Source organism: Bombina bombina, chromosome 3, assembly GCF_027579735.1.
Source record: "Bombina bombina isolate aBomBom1 chromosome 3, aBomBom1.pri, whole genome shotgun sequence".
NCBI classification, from domain to species: Eukaryota; Metazoa; Chordata; class Amphibia; order Anura; family Bombinatoridae; genus Bombina; species Bombina bombina.
In genome coordinates this window covers 770,056,070-770,076,829 of record NC_069501.1, presented here as the reverse complement: position 1 = coordinate 770,076,829, position 20,760 = coordinate 770,056,070, and the positions used below count along the sequence as shown (strand labels likewise).

Here is a 20,760-nt window from a genome sequence, read left to right as displayed (position 1 = left end):
GAGGTGCACATCTGCCTAAAGGTCTTTGCAAAAACACCTGCATATAAGATGTTATCAAATCTGAACCCTAAGAAATAAATGATTACACCTATGTGTATATACAGCATGTAGTATAAAGTAGGATAAAACTCAATAAATAATAATAGCCACAAAATATGCTACCATAGCTTTGCTAACTATTCGTATACTCAGTAGGTAAAGTGAGTAGGTTCTGAGCAATATAGACAGTACATAATTCCTTTAAGGAAGTTAAAAGGGTGTGGCTAAATCACATGCACAATCTGAGGTAAATATCTCTAACAGAGTGTATTTACCTGACATAATGGAATGGAACAAGCTTATTAAACACATGTAATGTATGTACAGGGAAGGTTATTGGTATATGATTCCTCTAATGTGCTGTTTTACATTGATTTTAGTAGGGACATAATCATTTTGTTCCATAGTGTGTAATGGCAGAGTATGTAGAGATACCAGACACACATAAACAATAATATTTGTAGAGAAGAATCTACACTAAGCTTAAAGGGACACTGAACCCATTTTTTTCTTTTTCGATTCAGATAGAGCATGCAATTTTAAGCAACTTTCTAATTTACTCCTATTATCAATTTTTCTTCGTTCTCTTGCTATCTTTCGGCTAGATTACGAGGTTTGCGGTATGAGTGAAAAAGCAGCATTATGGCTCTTTTTCACTACGGCTGATATTACGAGTCTTGCAGGCTTAGCTGCACCGCACACTTTTTTTAGCCGTAACGCAACGTAACTACTGCTACTTTCCAAAAGTCCATTTTCAATGGGACTTCCTTTGCACCGATATTACGAGTTTGCCTGGGAGGCCAAAAAGTGTGAGGTACAGCCAATACCGTCAAGATCCATATCCAGACATCGCCGCCACTATAATAAACATATTAACCCCTAAACCGCGGCACTCCTGCATCGTAAACACTAGTTAAATATTATTAACCCCATAATCTGCTGTCCCTAACATCGCCGCAGCCTACATTACTGTTATTAACCCCTAATCTGCTGTCCCTAACATTGCAGCCACTATACTAAAGTTATTATCCCCTAAACCTAACCCTAAGTCTAACACCCTTAATTTTAATGTAATTAAAATAAATCTAAATAAAAATTATAATTAATACCTAAATAATTCCTATTTAAAACTAAATACTTACCTATAAAATAAACCCTAAGCTATCTACAATATAACTAATAGTTATATTATATCTATCTTAGGTTTTTTTTTTATTTTACATCTAAGTTTGTATTTATTTTAACTAGGTAGATTAGTTAGTAAATAGTTATTAACTATTTACTAGCTACCTAGTTAAAATAAATACAAATTTACCTGTAAAATAAAACCTAACCTGAGTTACACTAACACCTAACCTTACACTACAATTAAATAAATTACATTAATTAGATACAATTAACTAAATTACACAAAATAAAAAAGAAATTATCAAATATTTAAACTAATTACACCTAATCTAATAACCCTATCAAAATAAAAAAGCCCCCCCCAATAAAAAAAACCCTAGCTTACAATAACCTACCAATGGCCCTTAAAAGGGCCTTTTGTGGGGCATTGCCCCAAAGAAATTGTCTTTTACCTGTAAAAAAAAAAAAAATACAAACAACCCCCCAAAAGTAAAACCCACTACCCACACAACCAACCCCCCAAATAAAATCCTATCTAAAAAAACCTAAGCTCCCCATTGCCCTGAAAAGGGCATTTGGATGGGCATTGCCCTTAAAAGGGCATTTAGCTCTTTTTCCACCCAAACCCTAACCTAAAAATAAAACCCACCCAATAAACCCTTAAAAAAAAACCCACTAACCCCTGAAGATCCACTTACAGTTTTTGAAGACCCGACATCCATCCTCAACGAAGCGGCAGAAGTCCTCATCGAAGCCGTCAGAAGTCTTCATCCAAGCGGGCCGAAGTCTTCATCCAGACGGCATCTTCTATCTTCATCCATCCGACGCGGATCGGCTTCATTTTCAAGACATCCGGTGCGGAGCATCCTCTTCAATCGACGGCTCTTCCATAATGAAGGTTTCTTTTAGGGACGTCATCCAAGATGAAGTCCCTTGTATTCTGATTGGCTGATAGAATTCTATCAGCCAATCGGAATTAAAGGTGAAAAGATCCAATCAGCCAATAGGATTGAACTCGCATTCTATTGGCTGTTCCAATCAGCCAATAGAATGCAAGCTCAATCCTATTGGCTGATTGCATCAGCCAATATGATTTTTTACCCTTTAATTCTGATTGGCTGATAGAATTAAAGGAACCTTCATTCTGGAAGAGCTGTCGATTGAAGAGGATGCTCCGCGCCGGATGTCTTGAAGATGGAGCCACGCCGGATGGATTAAGATAGAAGATGCCGTCTAGATGACACTTTTGCCGGCTTGGATGAAGACTTTGGCCCGCTTTTTATTGTAATTTAGTTAATTGTATTTAATGTAATTTAGTTAATTGTAGTGTAATGTTAGGTGTTAGTGTAACTCAGGTTAGGTTTTATTTTACAGGTAAAATTGTATTTATTTTAACTAGGTAGTTAGTAAATAATTAATAACTATTTAGCAACTATTCTACCTAGTTAAAATAAATACAAACTTGCCTGTGGAATAAAAATAAAACCGAAGCTAGATACAATGTAACTATTAGTTATATTGTAGCTAGCTTAGGGTTTATTTTCCAGGTAAGTACTGTATTTAGTTTTAAATAGGAATTATTTAGTTAATGAAAGTAATTTTTATTTAGATTTATTTAAAATATATTAAAGTTAGTGGGGGTTAGGGTTAGGTTTAGGGGTTTATAACTTTAGTATAGTGGCGGCAATGTTGGGGGCGGCAGATTAGGGGTTAATAAATTTATGTAGGTGGCGGCGACATTGGGGGCAGCAGATTATGGGTTAATAAGTGTAGGTGGGTGGCGGCGACATTGGGGCAGCAGATTAGGGGTTAATAAGTGTAGGTGGGTGGCAGCGACATTGGGGGCAGCAGATTAGGGGTTCATAAGTGTAATGTAGGTGGCGTCGATGTCGGGGGCGGCAGATTAGGGGTGTTTAGACTCAGGGCTTATGTTAGGGTGTTGGGTTTAAACATAAATTTTCTTTCCCCATAGGAATAAATGGGGCTGCGTTACGGAGCTTTGCGCTCCTTTATTGCAGGTGTTAGGCTTTTTTTTAGCCGGCTCTCCCCATTGATGTCTATGGGGAAATCGTTCACAAGCACGTAAAACCAGCTCAAAGCAGCGCTGGTATTGGAGTGCGGTATGGAGCTCAATTTTGCTCTACGCTTACGTATTGCCTGCTAACGCCGGGTTTATGAAAACCTGTAATAGCAGCGCTATAGGGAGGTGAGCGGTGGAAATAACTTGCAAATTAGTACCGAGCCGCTCTTACCGCAAAACTCGTAATTTCGTCGATTTTTTGAAAAAGAAGGCATCTAAGCTAAGGAGCCAGCCAATTTTTGGTTCAGACCCTAGACAGCACTTGTTTATTGGTGCGTAAATTTATCCACCAATCAGCAAGAACAACCCAGGTTGTTCACCAAAAATGGGCCGGTATCTAAACTTACATTCTTCCTTTTCAAATAAAGATACCAAAAGAATGAAGGCAATTTGATATTAGGAGTAAATTAGAAAGTTGCTTAAAATTGCATGCTCTATCTAAATTACGAAGAAAAAAAAGTTTGGGTTCAGTGTCCCTTTAAGAATAAGAAACTCCTATGACACTTATTGAAACTGCATTACATGCTCCCATGTTTTAGAGTCTAGCCCAAGTAACTCCCTGACATCTCATGTAAGGGGAAATGCTTAGAAAAATGAATTACTCATTAGGTACTTTTAGAAAAGAAAGCCCTATAATTTCCTGAGCTGATTTCTGCCTAGTAACAGCTCTCTGAGTGGATAGTTAGGCCTTGGAAGCTGAGGGGGGTGGGGCTACCACAGGAGAGAAGCCAAATTACCTCAGAGAAAACATTTTGAGTGTAATAAAATGATATAATGTGCACCAAGCATAATAAATACTTTCCCCTCATAACAACATGCTCCTCTGCATAGAGTTTCCTCTATTGGTCAGCTAACTGCACTGAGCTTAAAGAGCCAGGCATCTATTTTCTAAAAACAACCTCTATTCTCAACCAACTCCTACGAGGTCAAGAACAAACTAAGAGAAAGATAGGATGGATTCTAACCTCTGATATGGGTTCTTGACCTCCTCCTAGTGGCGGGAAATATATTCCATATGTTATGGAGGACTGTGGATCATCATCATTTTACCAGAGAAATATAAAAAAAACCTGTTTCAGTAGCTGGAACATTTAGAGTACTTATACTGTATAAGTTATATATTGGAGCCCTATGTGTTGTCTTTTAAACATTATTCATTGTATAGTTTTCATTAAGAACTTTTTTTTTAGGAGAAGAAAAAGATTATCAAAAACAATTAAAGCAAATGCTTAAAGATTTGGTGAAAGGAAAAGAAAAGAGTGCTGAAAAAGAATTGCCGAAAATGACACAGGTACGCAAATACAATGCCAATGTTTATCTATGCAGGATTCATGGCTATGTGCAGTATTTTATGCACTATCTAGCAATGGGTGTGGGTGCAACACCTGAAAGGGACTGTAAAGTCAAAATTAAACTTAAATTGATTGGACAGAGCATGACATTTTAAACTTCCATTATCCATTTTGCTTAGTTCTCTTGGTATACTTTTTTTTTTTTTTTAAAGATTAATCCTAGGTGAGCTCAGAGCGGGCACGTCTTAAAGGGACACAAACCCCAATTTTTTTCTTTTATGATTTAGATAACGCATGCAATTTTGAGCAACTTTCTAATTTACTCTAATTATCAGTTTTTCTTTGTTCTCTTGCTATCTTTATTTGAAAAAGCAGGAATGTAAAACTTAGGAGCCGGGCCATTTTTTGGTTCAGCACTTGGGTAGCGCTTGCTGGTTGGTGACTACATTTAGCAAACAATCAGCAAGCGCTACCAAGGTGCTGAACCTAAAATGGGCCGGCTCCTAAGCTGAAGAATCATTGATAGGAGTAAATTAGAAAACTGCTTAAAATTGCATGCTTTATCTGAATTATGAAAGAAAAAATGTGGGTTTTGTGTCCCTTTAAACCATCTGAAGCAGTTTTTGCAACATTGTGTATGGCTGCCAAAGACTGCTATAGACACGTGCACACTCCTGAGCTCCTATCACCCTACTTAGGTTTAGTTTTCAACAAAGGATACAGAGAAGACAGCACATTTGATAATAGATGTGTGTGTATGTGTGTGTGTGTGTATATATATATATATATATATATATATATATATATATATATATAATTTACAAGACAATTGGGAGAGGAATACTGACACCTTTGTGTTTAAACAGACCAAGGTGTTTAACAGTAATTATATTTTGTTTATTTAGGATCCAAGCGGTAGTTATCCGTTCTTAGATCAGGTGCAGACCCCCAAAAACATTTATAGTTACAAATTATGTTAGAAAGAGAAGAAACACAGTAGAGCTATATGAGATACTGTGTAAAGATGGGGGATTACAGCACTCTATAGAGCTTCATTTTACTTTACTTTGTAGGTGTTTGACCGAAAGCAATTAAGAAACAAACAAACGGATGCACATAAGATCTGGTCAGCGGCAAATTTATTTACATAGTAACAAACATACTGAAAAGTTATTGCAATTTGTCATGGTATAAGCAATTATATTACTACCACTGCAGTGAGATATTCATATCAAGATATATTGCTAAAACAGCTAATATAATTGCAACATTGTATATTGATCCTGTAAATCAACAAAGGAAAATAGCTACTAATCATGTAGGATTACTTTTGATCATATATACCACCTGTATAAAGTGTCCTCCTTATGATTGAAAAAGTAGAAAGGGACAAGATATTTCCAAAGAGTCCGTTTCTGCCTGGGCCCAGGTTTCAGGTGTAAGGAAACTCAAGAATGACATTTTTCCGGGCTCATTCTTTACTTAGAACATAATCTTTGTCGATAAGATTTTTCATGCTAGAATTCCAAGGTAAATGCGTCCTCTACAACTAGCATGAATAGAAGATACTTTGTTGCAAAATGCCGTTATTATTCACCACTCAGGACAGTTGCAGCTTTCCAAGAAACTGCGGTAAATTGTGGTCCGAGTATCTGCTTCAACACATTTTTCCAGACTTCAGTAATATAGCAACAGTCCAGATATCTGTGTTAGTGCTCACCTCCGGCTCCACTTTTTGTAGCCGCAAAACAGCGGTAAGTAGCGGTCCGAGTGTCTGCACTTAATACGTTAGTATCCAGGTGTCTGTGTTTGTGCTCACCTCCGGAACCACCTTATATCCGCAAAGACTACAGTGATTAGTTCGGATATGGATACTGAAGCTTCATGCCGAGTCGGGACAAGTGCTTCCGACCTCAAGCTGCTTGCTGTCTCCACTTCAAAGTCAATTCGCCTTTGCTTGTAGGGATATTGACTACACCAGGTGACAGATATTTGTCTTCATACCCTTGATCCGAACTTAGGTACACTGCAGATAGGTGTCTGTCGTCGACGCTCGTTTCGCCCCACAATGCTCAGCGAAAGCTAGGGCCTCATCAGGACTACCTGACACCTGTATTCTCCTACCTATTGTATTTTTTTCCTAGGGGGGTGTGTTTATTTCCGGTAAATACAAATTTGCAATTGGTTTCCCACAGACAAGCCTCCATAGAAACTATCCAATTACTAGGAGAATTATACTTGATACAAATGCATCTTAAATCTGCCGCAGGACACAGAAATCATGTGCCCCGCTAGTCAAATATTGCCATCATATACAACACTAGGTTAGACATGTAGAAAATTGGAAACTTAGATAGAGCAGTAATTTTCAGTAACGGGTTTACTTGATAGTAATTATTTGCTGACCAAATGATTATACCAGCTAGAAAAATAGTTTTTCATTTTGTTACCATAATTAGCCCAGAAAAGAAGCATATTCTATTCTTTCATTTAGACCAGTAGGAGTCATTGTTTTTAATGTATACGTCCACCTGGCTTCTTTTCTAAGAAGGCACTTGTCCTCATCTCCTCCTCTTCCATTTGTAATCCCTTTATCAATTGCTATAAATTTTAGAGACACAGTGCTGCTATTGTGTACCTCTTTAAAGTGGCGAGCTACACTTGTGTCCCTTTCATAGAGAATGTCATCCCTGTGCTCCTGCACCCTGTCCTTGAGCATTCTTTTCGTTTTTCCAACATAGAACAGGGGGCAGGAGCACTGCAAGAGATAGACAACCCCTACTGTGTTGCAATTTGCAAAGTGTCTTATTTCAAAATTCTTGCCTGTGTGGGTGCAAAAAGTTTTACTTTTTAGGATATATGGACAGTAGACACAATGTCCACAGGGATAGGTGCCTTTAACCTGTTGATGTTTATTTAGCCAGGTGGTTTCAGTCTGTGATCTAACAAATCTACTTTTAACTAGTTTGTTTATTAAATTTGGTGATTTTTTAGCTGTCATCAGTGGGTATTGTCCTACCTTATCGGCTATTTTTTCATCTAGTGTTAAAATGTGCCATTTCTGTGCTAATATGGATCGAATAGTATGCCATTGGCAATTATAAGTTGTAATAAACCTTAAGTTATTTTCAACTTTTTTCTCTTTTTTTGAATACAGGAGGTCATCCCTATTCATTTTCCTCACTTTATTTAGGGTATATCTAATCAATTTTCATGAGTATCCCCTTTCTGTAAATCTTTGGCACATCTGATCAGCATGATAATCGAATTTTGTCCTGGAGGAGCAGTTTCTCCTTAATCTCAACAATTGGCTGAAAGGTATCCCTTTCTTCAGAGATTCAGGGTGGCTGCTTGATGCCTCCAGGACACAATTTGTTGCTGTACTTTTTCGGTAATTCTCAGTAGAGATTTTATTACCTTCTTTTTTAATCACTATATCTAGGAATGGCAGTTCTTTAGTGCTTGAGGCATACGTTAGAAAAATGTTACGGTTGTTTTTGTTTAAATTGGAGACAAATTCTTGAAGACAGGCCAGGGGGCCATCCCACAGCATGAGTATGTCATCCACATACCTAATCCACATGGAAACATGGGAGTCAGACACCTCACCATATTTTTCAAATATGTCCAACTCCCATGCTCCCAGGTGGAGACATGCATATGTCGGAGCACAAACTGCTCCCATGGCTGTCCCCCTGACCTGTCTATAAAGAGAATTGTCAAATTGGAAGACATTGTTGTTCAAAATGAATTGTAACAGATCAACAACAAAAGCAGTATGTCTATCGCTCTCTGGTCCTCTTGATTTCAGGAACTGTTTTGATGCTTCAATCCCTAATGTATGTGGTATTGAAGAGTAGAGACTTTCAACGTCTAAAGACACCAAGATTGTTTCTGTTTTAACTGATATACCATCCAACTTTCTTAGGAGGTCTGTGGTGTCTTTTACATAAGAGGGGAGGGAGAGAAGGAAAGGTCTAAGAAAAATATCTACATATTTACCAATATGTTCACTGATACTGCCAATCCCCGAGACTATTGGTGAAGATCTTTCACTAGTTCAAACTTATCTAGTTTGTTTGATGGGCTGAAGGTTAGCCCCTTTCTTAAAACCTCAATGTGAGTCAAATTTAACCTAAAGGAAGAGAGATTTATAATTTGTAGATTACTTTCAACCTCAGTTTTTAATATCCCTGATAGGGTCTCCTTCGTGGTCTCCCCCTGTTTCTCATTCCCTGTCGTTGATTCTCCCCTCTCCCTCTCTGATTTCGTTGAGGGTATCTTCTCTCTTGTTGGCTCATATCTCTTATTCCACCTCCTCTTTCCCCCCCCCCCCCCTCCTCCTATATCTGTGGTTTGTAACCCAGAACTTGCATCGTTTTTTGACTGTCTTTCAGTATCTGTGTCTAAATCAGAAGCATCAGTACCTGAGTCGTAGGAACCCTTATCAAACCTATAGACATAAACTTTTTTATTTTGGTAGTCTTCCTGATCTCTATGTAATTTTCTACACTTCCTCACTTTTATTTCTGCTTGTAACCTAGAGATATGTGTTTTGATTTCTTCATTTAATTTTGCAAAGTTTGAATCATTTTCAAATAGTGTAGTGCTTGTTCTACATCATCTTTAATTTTATCTAGCCTCTTATGATTTCTCTTAATCAGCATGTCTATCATATCAAGTGCACAAGCAGATAGTTTACTATTCCATTCTTCTAGAAACTCTAGGCCACCCTCTTCTTCTCTTGCATTAAACCCAGGATCCAGAAATAATCTTAACCCTCTAGGGACAATTTTCTTTTCAACATAGTTGACAAGACTTGAATTTTCTGCTCTGAGCTTTACTTGCTTAATTATACATCCTTTATATTTCTTAAAGGCATTAAACACATTTGTTTCTAGATCGCTACTGTCTAAGTTGGTATTAGTCAAAGACTCCTTTAACTCTGCCTCCCATTGTTCATCGGATAGTGTAAAGGCCATATTTGGTTGTTTCAAAATCAGTCCCAGCCAAACACCAAAATGAAATTCTATCAACACACTAATATACTTGTGTGTTAAACAAAAATATTTTTTCCATCAATCCCTCGAAGAAAGAGCACTGTGGGAATCCTCCCTATTGCTCCTAATATTTATAATTTACAAGACAAGAATTGGGAGAGGAATACTGACACCTTTCTGTTTAAACAGACCAAGGTGTTTAACAGTAATTATATTTTGTTTATTTAGGATCCAAGCGGTAGTTATCCGTTCTTAGATCAGGTGCAGACCCCCAAAAACATTTAGAGTTACAAATTATGTTAGAAAGAGAAGAACCACAGTAGAGCTATGTGAGATACTGTGTAAAGATGGGGGATTACAGCACTCTATAGAGCTTCATTTTACTTTACTTTGTAGGTGTTTGACCGAAAGCAATTAAGAAACAAACAAACGGATGCACATAAGATCTGGTCAGCGGCAAATTTATTTACATAGTAACAAACATACTGAAAAGTTATTGCAATTTGTCATGGTATAAGCAATTATATTACTACCACTGCAGTGGGATATTCATATCAAGATATATTGCTAAAACAGCTAATATAGTTGCAACATTGTATATTGATCCTGTAAATCAACAAAGGAAAATAGCTACTAATCATGTAGGATTACTTTTGATCATCAACAAAGTATCTTCTATTCATGCTAGTTGTAGAGGACGCATTTACCTTGGAGTTCTAGCATGAAAAATCTTATCGACAAAGATCATGTTCTAAGTAAAGAATGAGCCCGGAAAAATTTCATTCTTGAGTTTCCTTACACCTGAAACCTGGGCCCAGGCAGAAACGGACTCTTTGGAAATATCTTGTCCCTTTCTACTTTTTCAATCATAAGGAGGACACTTTATACAGGTCGTATATATGATCAAAAGTAATCCTACATGATTAGTAGCTATTTTCCTTTGTTGATTTACAGGATCAATATACAATGTTGTAGTTTCTGGTTGCTTGAGAGTTACTACTAAAAATAGTCCTAACTAGGTTCTATAACCCATACTATACTATAAACGCTGTATTTACTTCATATTAATATTTAAATTCAGTAAATAATATAAAATTATTAATTAATATTAATGCTGCCTCCATTTTTAGTCCCGGGCAACCAATGGCAGCGTGATGTCTAATTCTCAGACGGCCTTGTGCTCACAACTTTTAAAAGCAGTTATGTAGTGTCTGGTGGCATTAAAAGGGCTTGCTTTCACCTTTGAGAGCTGGAAGCTGCAGAGCAAATTTAGTGTTAAAGGGACATGAAACCCACATTTTTTTCTTTCATGATTTAGAAAGAGCATATCATTTTAAGCAACTTTCTAATTTACTTCTATTATCTAATTTGTTTTATCCTCTTAATATTCTTTGCGGAAAAGCATATCTAGATAGGCTCAGTAGCTGCTGATTGGTTGCTGCACATAGAAGCTTCATGTGATTGGCTCACCCATGTGCATTGCTTTTTCTTCAACTAAGGATATCTAAAAAATGAAGCAAAATAAATAAAAGAAGTAAATTGGATTGTTGTTTAAATTTGTATTATCTATCTGAATCATGAAAGAAAAATTTTGGGTTTAGTGTCCCTTTAATTTTAATGTACAGCATCTTCGATTCTTTTTTTCTCTTGTAAGGTGTATCCAGTCCACGGATCATCCATTACTTGTGGGATATTCTCCTTCCCAACAGGAAGTTGCAAGAGGATCACCCACAGCAGAGCTGCTATATAGCTCCTCCCCTAACTGCCATATCCAGTCATTCTCTTGCAACTCTCAACAAGCATGGAGGTAGTAAGAGGAAAGTGGTGAAATGTAGCTGTTATCTTGCTTCAATCAAAAGTTTGTTATTTTTAAATGGTACCGGAGTTGTACTATTTTGTCCCAGGCAGAAAAATAGAAGAATCTGCCTGTGATTTCTATGATCTTAGCAGGTTGTAACTAAGATCCATTGCTGTTCTCACACATGACTGAAGAGAGAGGTAACTTCAGCGGGGGAATGGCGTGCAGGTTATCCTGCTATGAGGTATGTGCAGTTAAGATTTTTTCTAGAAGATGTGAATGCTAGAAAATGCTGCTGATACCAAATTTATTTAAGGTAAGCCTGAATACAGTGATTTAATAGCGACTGGTATCATGCTTACTTTCTGAGGTAATACTCTTTTATATTTACAATATAAAACGTTTGCTGGCATGTTTAAACGTTTTTATATATACTTTGGTGATAAAACTTTATTGGGGCTTAGTTTTTCCCCATGGCTGGCTTAAATTTGCCTAGAAACAGTTTCCTGAGGCTTTCCACTGTGTTACTATGAGTGGGAGGGGCCTAATTTAGCGCTTTTTTGCGCAGTAACTTTTACAGACTGAGACATCCAGCTTCCTCCAGGAGTCCCCTGAATGCTATAGGACATCTCTAAAGGGCTCTTAGGCTTTCCAAAATCGTTTTTTGGGGAAGGTAGGCCCACAGCAAGGCTGTGGCAGGTGGTGTGACTGTTAAAAAACATTTATATTGTTTTTTTTTATCTGTTTTTTGAACTAAGGGGTTAATCATCCATTTGCAAGTGGGTGCAATGCTCTGTTAGCTTATTATACACACTGTAAAAATTTTGTTTGATTTACTGTATTTTTTCACTGTTTTTCAAATTCTGACAAAATTTGTTTCTCTTAAAGGCACAGTACCGTTTCTTATATTTGCTGGTTAACTTGATTTAAAGTGTTTTCCAAGCTTGCTAGTCTCATTGCTAGTCTGTACAAACATGTCTGACATAGAGGAAAATGTACTGATTTCACTTTAAGCAATAAAGATCATATTCTGTCTTTAAAAAATTTATCACCAGAGGAATCTGACGAGGGGGAAGTTATGCCGACTAACTCTCCCCACGTGTCAGATCCTTTGACTCCCGCTCAAGGGACTCACGCTCAAATGGCCCCAAGTACATCCAGGGCGCCCATAGCGTTTACTTTACAAGACATGGCGGCAGTCATGGATAATACACTGTCAGCGGTATTAGCCAGACTACCTGAATTTAGAGGAAAGCGAGATAGCTCTGGAGTTAGACGAAATACAGAGCATTCTGAAGCTTTAAGAGCTATGTCTGATACTGCCTCACAATATGCAGAAGCTGAAGGAGAGCTTCTTTCTGTGGGTGATGTTTCTGACTCAGGGAAGATGATGCAACCTGATTCTGATATTTCTACATTTAAATTTAAGCTTGAACACCTCCGCGTGTTACTCAGGAAGGTTTTAGCTGCTCTGAATGACTGTGATACAATTGCAGTGCCAGAGAAATTGTGTAGACTGGATAAATACTATGCAGTGCCGGTGTGCACTGATGTTTTCCAATACCTAAAAGGTTTACAGAAATTATTACTAAGGATGGGATAGACCAGGTGTGCCGTTCTCTCCCCCTCCTATTTTTAGAAAAATGTTTCCAATAGACGCCACCACACGGGACTTATGGAAGACGGTTCCTAAGGTGGAGGGAGCAGTTTCTACTCTAGCAAAGCGTACTACTATCGCTGTCGAGGACAGTTGTGCTTTCTTAGATCCAATGGATAAAAAGTTAGAGGGTTACCTTAAGAAAATGTTTATTCAACAAGGTTTTATCCTACAGCCCCTTGCATGCATTGCTCCTGTCACTGCTACTGCGGCGTTCTGGTTTGAGTCTCTGGAAGAGGCTTTACAGGTAGCGACTCCATTGGATGACATACTTGACAAGCTTAGAGCACTTAAGCTAGCCAATTCTTTTGTTTCTGATGCCATTGTTCATTTGACTAAACGAACGGCTAAGAATTCTGGTTTTGCTATCCAGGCGCGCAGAGCGCTATGGCTTAAATCATGGTCAGCTGACGTTTCTTCAAAGTCTAAGCTGCTTAACATTCCCTTCAAGGGGCAGACCCTATTCGGGCCTGGTTTGAAGGAGATTATTGCTGATATCACTGGAGGAAAAGGTCATGCCCTTCCTCAGGATAGGTCCAATTCAAAGGCCAAACAGTCTAATTTTCGTGCCTTTCGAAACTTCAAGGCAAGTGCGGCATCAACTTCCTCTAAAGCAAAACAAGAGGGAACTTTTGCTCAGTCCAAGACGGTCTGGAGACCTAACCAGGCCTGGAATAAAGGTAAGCAGGCCAAAAAGCCTGCTGCTGCCTCTAAGACAGCATGAAGGAACGGCCCCCTATCCGGTAACGGATCTAGTAGGGGGCAGACTTTCGCTCTTCGCCCAGGCGTGGGCAAGAGATGTCCAAGATCCCTGGGCGTAGGAAATTATATCCCGGGGATATCTTCTGGACTTCAAGGCTTCCCCCCAAAAGGGAGATTTCACCTTTCACAATTATCTGCAAACCAGATAAAGAGAGAGGCATTCTTACACTGTGTACAAGACCTCCTAGTGATGGGAGTGATCCATCCAGTTCCAAAGGAGGAACAGGGACAGGGATTTTACTCAAATCTGTTTGTGGTTCCCAAAAAAGAGGGAACCTTCAGACCAATTTTGGATCTAAAAATCTTAAACAAATTCCTCAGAGTTCCATCATTCAAGATGGAGACTATTCGTACTATCCTACCTATGATCCAGGAGGGTCAATACATGACTACAGTGGATTTAAAGGATGCTTATCTTCACATTCCGATACACAAAGATCATCATCGGTTTCTCAGGTTTGCCTTCCTAGACAGGCATTACCAGTTTGTAGCTCTTCCCTTTGGGTTAGCTACAGCCCCAATAATTTTTACGAAGGTTCTGGGGTCGCTTCTGCCGGTCCGAAGGCCGCAGGGCATAGCAGTGGCCCCTTATTTAGACGACATCCTGATTGGCGTCAAACTTCCAAATTGCCAAGTCTCATACGGACATAGTGTTGGCATTTCTGAGGTCGCATGGGTGGAAGGTGAACGAGGAAAAGAGTTCTCTATCCCCCCTCACAAGAGTTTCCTTCCTAGGGACTCTGATAGATTCTGTAGAAATGAAAATTTACCTGACGGAGTCCAGGTTATCAAAACTTCTAAATAACTGCCGTGTTCTTTATTCCATTCCTCGCCCTTCGGTGGCTCAGTGCATGGAAGTAATCGGCTTAATGGTAGCGGCAATGGACATAGTGCCGTTTGCACGCCTACATCTCAGATAGCTGCAACTCTGCATGCTCAGTCAGTGGAATGGGGATTACACAGATTTGTCCCCTCTACTAAATCTGGATCAAGAGACCAGGGATTCTCTTCTCTGGTGGCTATCTCGGGTCCATCTCTCCAAAGGTATGACGTTTCGCATGCCAGATTGGACAATTGTAACGACAGATGCCAGCCTTCTAGGTTGGGGTGCAGTCTGGAACTCGCTGAAGGCTCAGGGATCGTGGACTCAGGAGGAGTCACTCCTTCCAAAAAATATTCTGGAACTGAGAGCGATATTCAATGCTCTTCAGGCTTGGCCTCAGTAAGCAACTCTGAGGTTCATCAGATTTCAGTCGGACAACATCACGACTGTGACTTACATCAACCATCAAGGGGGAACAAGGAGTTCCCTAGTGATGTTAGAAGTCTCAAAGATAATTCGCTGGGCAGAGATTCACTCTTGCCACCTATCAGCTATCCATATCCCAGGTGTAGAGAACTGGCAGGCGGATTTTCTAAGTTGTCAGACTTTTCATCCGGGGGAGTGGGAACTCCATCCGGAGGTGTTTGCACAATTAATTCATCGTTGGGGCAAACCAGAACTGGATCTCATGGCGTCTCGCCAGAACGCCAAGCTTCCTTGTTATGGATCCAGGTACAGGGACCCCAAGGCAACGCTGATAGATGCTCTAGCAGCGCCTTGGTCCTTCAACCTGGCTTATGTGTTTCCACCGTTTCCTCTGCTCCCTCGTCTGATTGTCAAAATCAAGCAGGAGAGAGCATCAGTGATCTTGATAGCCTTAAATTTTGGATAATACTGATTCTGTTTTATGGATGGGGAGTTGCATACTATGTATGATTGAATGGTGATATAATCCCCTACTTCAAAGAATCTACCAACCCCTAATAGGAGTATGCAGAATACAATAAAAAAGAAATTGCTTGAATACTATAAGGTATTGGAGACTGATTGGAGGTTATGCGTACTTTCTTTCTTGTAGATATACAGGTTGCATACTATATATGAATAAAATGTTGACAAGATATAGAAAAAACAACAAATGTTCCACTATGACCCTAGATACAGATAAACATACTATGTATGAAATATTATGTATATTAGATATAAATGACAATGTTGGGTTATCCCCAATGTAAATATATATTGATTAGGAAATGAATACCCAGGTGCATTCAATAAAAATAACAGACATATACTAAAAATAAAGATAAACTAAAATGTAATAAATTTTAACTGGTTTATTAAATTGGCATAGAGTCTAAAAAACACATATATAGATCCTAGGTGACCGGTCACTATGCCAATTTAATAAACCAGTTAAAATTTATTACATTTTAGTTTATCTTTATTTTTAGTATATGTCTGTTATTTTTATTGAATGCACCTGGGTATGCATTTCCAAATCAATATATATTTACATTGGGGATAACCCAACATTGTCATTTATATCTAATATACATAATATTTCATACATAGTATGTTTATCTGTATCTAGGGTCATAGTGGAACATTTGTTGTTTTTTCTATATCTTGTCAACATTTTATTCATATATAGTATGCAACCTGTATATCTACAAGAAAGAAAGTACGCATAACCTCCAATCAGTCTCCAATACCTTATAGTATTCAAGCAATTTCTTTTTTATTGTATTCTGCATACTCCTATTAGGGGTTGGTAGATTCTTTGAAGTAGGGGATTATATCACCATTCAATCATACATAGTATGCAACTCCCCATCCATAAAACAGAATCAGTATTATCCAAAATTTAAGGCAAGCACATACATGGTATTGTCATTTTTTTCCTGTTTATAATCATCCCCGTGCTGTATAGCGCATTTACACGTTTTTTCTAAAAATTGTATCTTTTATCCACACTGTATTTTGGGAACAGAGTAGTGTATATGCAGGGGTAAGATTTGCGCACCAATATCTTTTTACTTTCCTCCAGTGATCTTGATAGCGCCTGCGTGGCCACGCAGGACTTGGTATGCAGATCTGGTGGACATGTCATCCTTTCCACCATGGACTCTGCCGCTGAGACAGGACCTTCTACTTCAAGGTCCTTTCAACCATCCAAATCTAATTTCTCTGAGGCTGACTGCCTGGAGATTGAACGCTTGATTTTATCAAAGCGTGGTTTCTCCGAGTCAGTCATTGATACCTTAATTCAGGCACGAAAGCCTGTCACCAGGAAAATTTACCATAAGATATGGCGTAAATATCTTTATTGGTGTGAATCCAAGGGCTATTCATGGAGTAAGGTCAGGATTCCCAGGATAAGGATTGGAGAAAGGATTGTCAGCTAGTTCCTTAAAGGGACAGATTCTGCACTATCTATTCTTTTGCACAAGCGTCTGGCGGATGTCCCAGACGTTTAGGCATTTTGTCAGGCTTTAGTTAGAATCAAGCCTGTGTTTAAACCTGTTGCTCCACCTTGGAACTTAAATTTGGTTCTTAAAGTTCTTCAGGGGGTTCCGTTTGAACCTCTTCATTCCATAGATATCAAACTTTTATCTTGGAAAGTTCTTTGTTTGGTAGCTATTTCCTCGGCTCGTAGAGTTTCCAAGTTATCTGCCTTACAATGTGATTCTTCTTATCTGATCTTCCATGCAGATAAGGTAGTTCTGCGTACCAAACCTGGGTTTTTACCTAAGGTGGTATTTAATAAGAATATCAATCAAGAGATTGTTGTTCCGTCTTTGTGTCCTAACCCTTCTTCAAAGAAGGAACATCTATTACACAATCTGGACGTGGTTCGTGCTTTAAAGTTTTACTTACAAGCTACTAAAGATTTTCGTCAAACATCTGCTTTGTTTGTTGTCTACTCTGGACAGAGGAGAGGTCAAAAGGCTTTGCTAACCTCTCTTTCTTTTTGGCTAAGAAGCATAATCCTCTTAGCCTATGAGACTTCTGGCCAGCAGCCTCCAGAAAGGATTACAGCTCATTCTACTAGAGCTGTGGCTTCCACATGGGCCTTTAAAAATGAGGCTTCTGTTGAACAGATTTGCAAGGCGGCGACTTGGTCTTCGCTTCATACTTTTTCAAAATTCTACAAATTTGATACTTTTGCTTCTTCGGAGGCTATTTTTGGGAGAAAGGTTTTACAGGCAGTGGTACCTTCTGTTTAAGTACCTGCCTTGTCCCTCCCTTCATCCGTGTACTTTTGCTTTGGTATTGGTATCCCACAAGTAATGGATGATCCGTGGACTGGATACACCTTACAAGAGAAAACATAATTTATGCTTACCTGATAAATTTATTTCTCTTGTGGTGTATCCAGTCCATGGCCCGCCCTGGAATTTTAAGGCAGGTATTTTTTAATTTTAAACTACAGTCACCACTGCACCTTATGGTTTCTCCTTTCTCTGCTTGTTTTCGGTCGAATGACTGGATATGGCAGTTAGGGGAGTAGCTATATAGCAGCTCTGCTGTGGGTGATCCTCTTGCAACTTCCTGTTGGGAAGGAGAATATCCCACAAGTAATGGATGATCCGTGGAATGGATACACCACAAGAGAAATAAATTTATCAGGTAAGCATAAATTATGTTTTTCTGGTTGCTTGAGAGTTCTGGTTAACTGAAAGTTTACTATATATGAGACTAGAAAGAAAGAGGAACTAGATGGAATAGTTCCTAACGAGTGCTAATAAGAGAGAGCTAGAAACAAAAATGGGCCTTTAAACCATGTGTGGAAAAAGTATACAAAAAAGCGCTAAAAAGCTTTAGGGGTAGAGAAAATAATAAGCACATCTGTTACAATAAACCCAGAGCAATATAAATACAATAGTTCAATAATCACAAAAATTACAATTATATATGCTGAAGCCAAAACATAAAAAAAATATATATATTAAAAACGTGAAATAATTGGGAGCAATAAAAATACCAACAAATCAGTCCAGAGTGATGTATCATATATATGAGCAGAGGATAGATACAATATATAGATACACTTATAGCAATGAGCACAAAGTAACAAAGTGTACTATAAAAGATACAATGTGGCTGTCAATGGGAAGTGGATAAAATTCCTACTTACAGGAAAATACCTCCTTACAGGAAAATACCTCAATCATATGAGGTAAGCCCATGGCCCAGAAACAGGAGACAGTTGAAGTTTACATAGCGATTTTCCAGAGGTAGGTAGGACTCCCTTCAATAAAGTGCTGCAGCAAGAGGTTGGAAGGTTGCAACAACCGCTCATAGGCCCTCCAGTAGCTCAATTAGGGAATCTTACTCAATATATTCTCATTCAAACCAAGGAGCCTTTTGTTGACCAGTATGTATGAAATGTTGATTTCCATCTAAAGGGGAGGAGAGTCCACGACTTCATTTATTACTATTGGGAATTAAGAACCTGGCCACCAGGAGGAGACAGACACCCCAGCCAAAGGCTTAAATACCTCCTCCACTTCCCTCATCCCCCAGTCATTCTTTGCCTTTCGTCACAGGAGGATGGCAGAGAATTGACGGAGTTTCGAAGTAGTCTCTTATGGAGGGTAGTACTCTTCGCAGAGGGACTGGAGTTTTAAGTAGTCCTGTCAGCTTCTCAGTGAGGGCCTAGGCGAAAGTTAGAGTCCGGAGATGCAGGGAGAGTCTTTCTGCGAAACTATCCCGACTCATATTAACAGCTCCACAAGCAATCAGCGTTGACGAGTTTTGCTGCCTTCTTTCTACACTCAAGTCCATGTCAGGAGCTACTAACCTGTCACACTTGAAGGGCCGTGTTCCTGTTCCACGGCGTAGATTCTGGTAAGATCGTTTCATTTTTTCATAATATGATAACATAGAAGACAGGGTCACAGTGTGGCGCCTTTTTATCTTTACAGAATCAAGGGTTAATATTCCTGGAAATGGGATTATTGAACAGGGGGGGTTTATACATGATATTGTTTATTGTGTCATTGCTGCGTTATGTGCGAGATGAGGCTCTGGCAATATGTGGAACTTCAAGTTACTTGTGGGAATTTTCCGCGGCCATTTTTTGGCGTGCTTTCCCTAGTGCAGCAGGGCATGCCATGTGACTGGGTGCGGCTTTCTCTCCTTCTCTGTTGATCTGTGGCGCAGGAGACGTAACGGTTTCTGAATTCCGGGTCCTAGGAGGTGGTGAATGCCCCGGCCATTGGCAGTATAAAGGTGCCCTTGTTGTAAATTAAGTTAGTTTATCACTAGCAAGAGCTATGGAGGACTCTGACACGTTAGAGGGCTCTCCCTCTTTAACTAAGTCTCATTCCTGTGTTTATTGTGAGGAGGTTCTGGTAGATTAGCCTGCTCAACTTTGTTTCACATGCCTTGATAAAGTCATGACATCTAAATGTAAACGTATGTCTAGTACTACTGAGCTGTCCACCTCTGAGGATTCTTCGTCCCGTGAGGTGCGTTCCCTGCATTCATCTCTGATTGCACATGCAGTACCCGTGGTCCAACCGTTACTCCTTTGGGAGAGATTCATTGGCCGTCAGACTTTGCGGACCAACTGGAATCAGCGGTTTCTAAGGTTATCCATGCCTTACCACGTTCTTCTAAGTGCAAGCATAGGGTGTATCCTAGCCTAGCCTAGGGTTTGTCCTCGCCAATGGCAGATCCAGATGCTCTATACGAGGACAAGGCCCACTTCGACTCTTCAGAGGAGGACCCTTCTGGGTCGAAGTCAGTGTCATCTAAGCCTCCTGTGGCGGAGGAGCCTGGTTATAGGTTTAGGATGGAAAATTAGCTTTTTCTGCTGTGGCAGGTGCTTGCTACTCTGGAGGTTCCGGAACCTAAGATCCCGGAGGAAGCTCTGATTCCTAAACTTCACAAGGACAGGGTGGTGCCTCAGACTTTCCCGGTTCCCGTTAAGATGGCAAATATTAAGAATGAATGGGAGCGATTAGGGTCGTCCTTTTCCCCTTCTTCCTTTAAAAAAACTGTTTCCCGTTCCGGACTCTCAGCTCAAGCTGTGGGGGACCATTCCCAAGGTGGATGGGGCTATCTCTACGCTCGCGAAATGGACAACTATTCCCCTTGAGGATAGTTGGTCGTTCAAGGAGCCCATGGATAAAAAGCTTGAAAACATGTTGAGAAAGATGTTTCAGCACAC

The 20,760-nt window shown here is 39.3% G+C and overlaps 1 protein-coding gene across 4 annotated transcripts in view; it reads left to right on the top strand.

Annotated features, from left to right (window-relative positions):
• The window catches only part of TBC1D8 (TBC1 domain family member 8), a 554,164-nt gene that overhangs the window by 528,557 nt on the left and 4,847 nt on the right, over nt 1-20,760 (top strand). For all 4 annotated transcript variants that reach the window (XM_053707644.1, XM_053707646.1, XM_053707643.1 and 1 more), the window contains one exon: nt 4,438-4,538. In XM_053707644.1, coding sequence (XP_053563619.1) covers nt 4,438-4,538 — 101 coding nt within the window. The remainder of the gene's footprint in view (nt 1-4,437; nt 4,539-20,760) is intronic.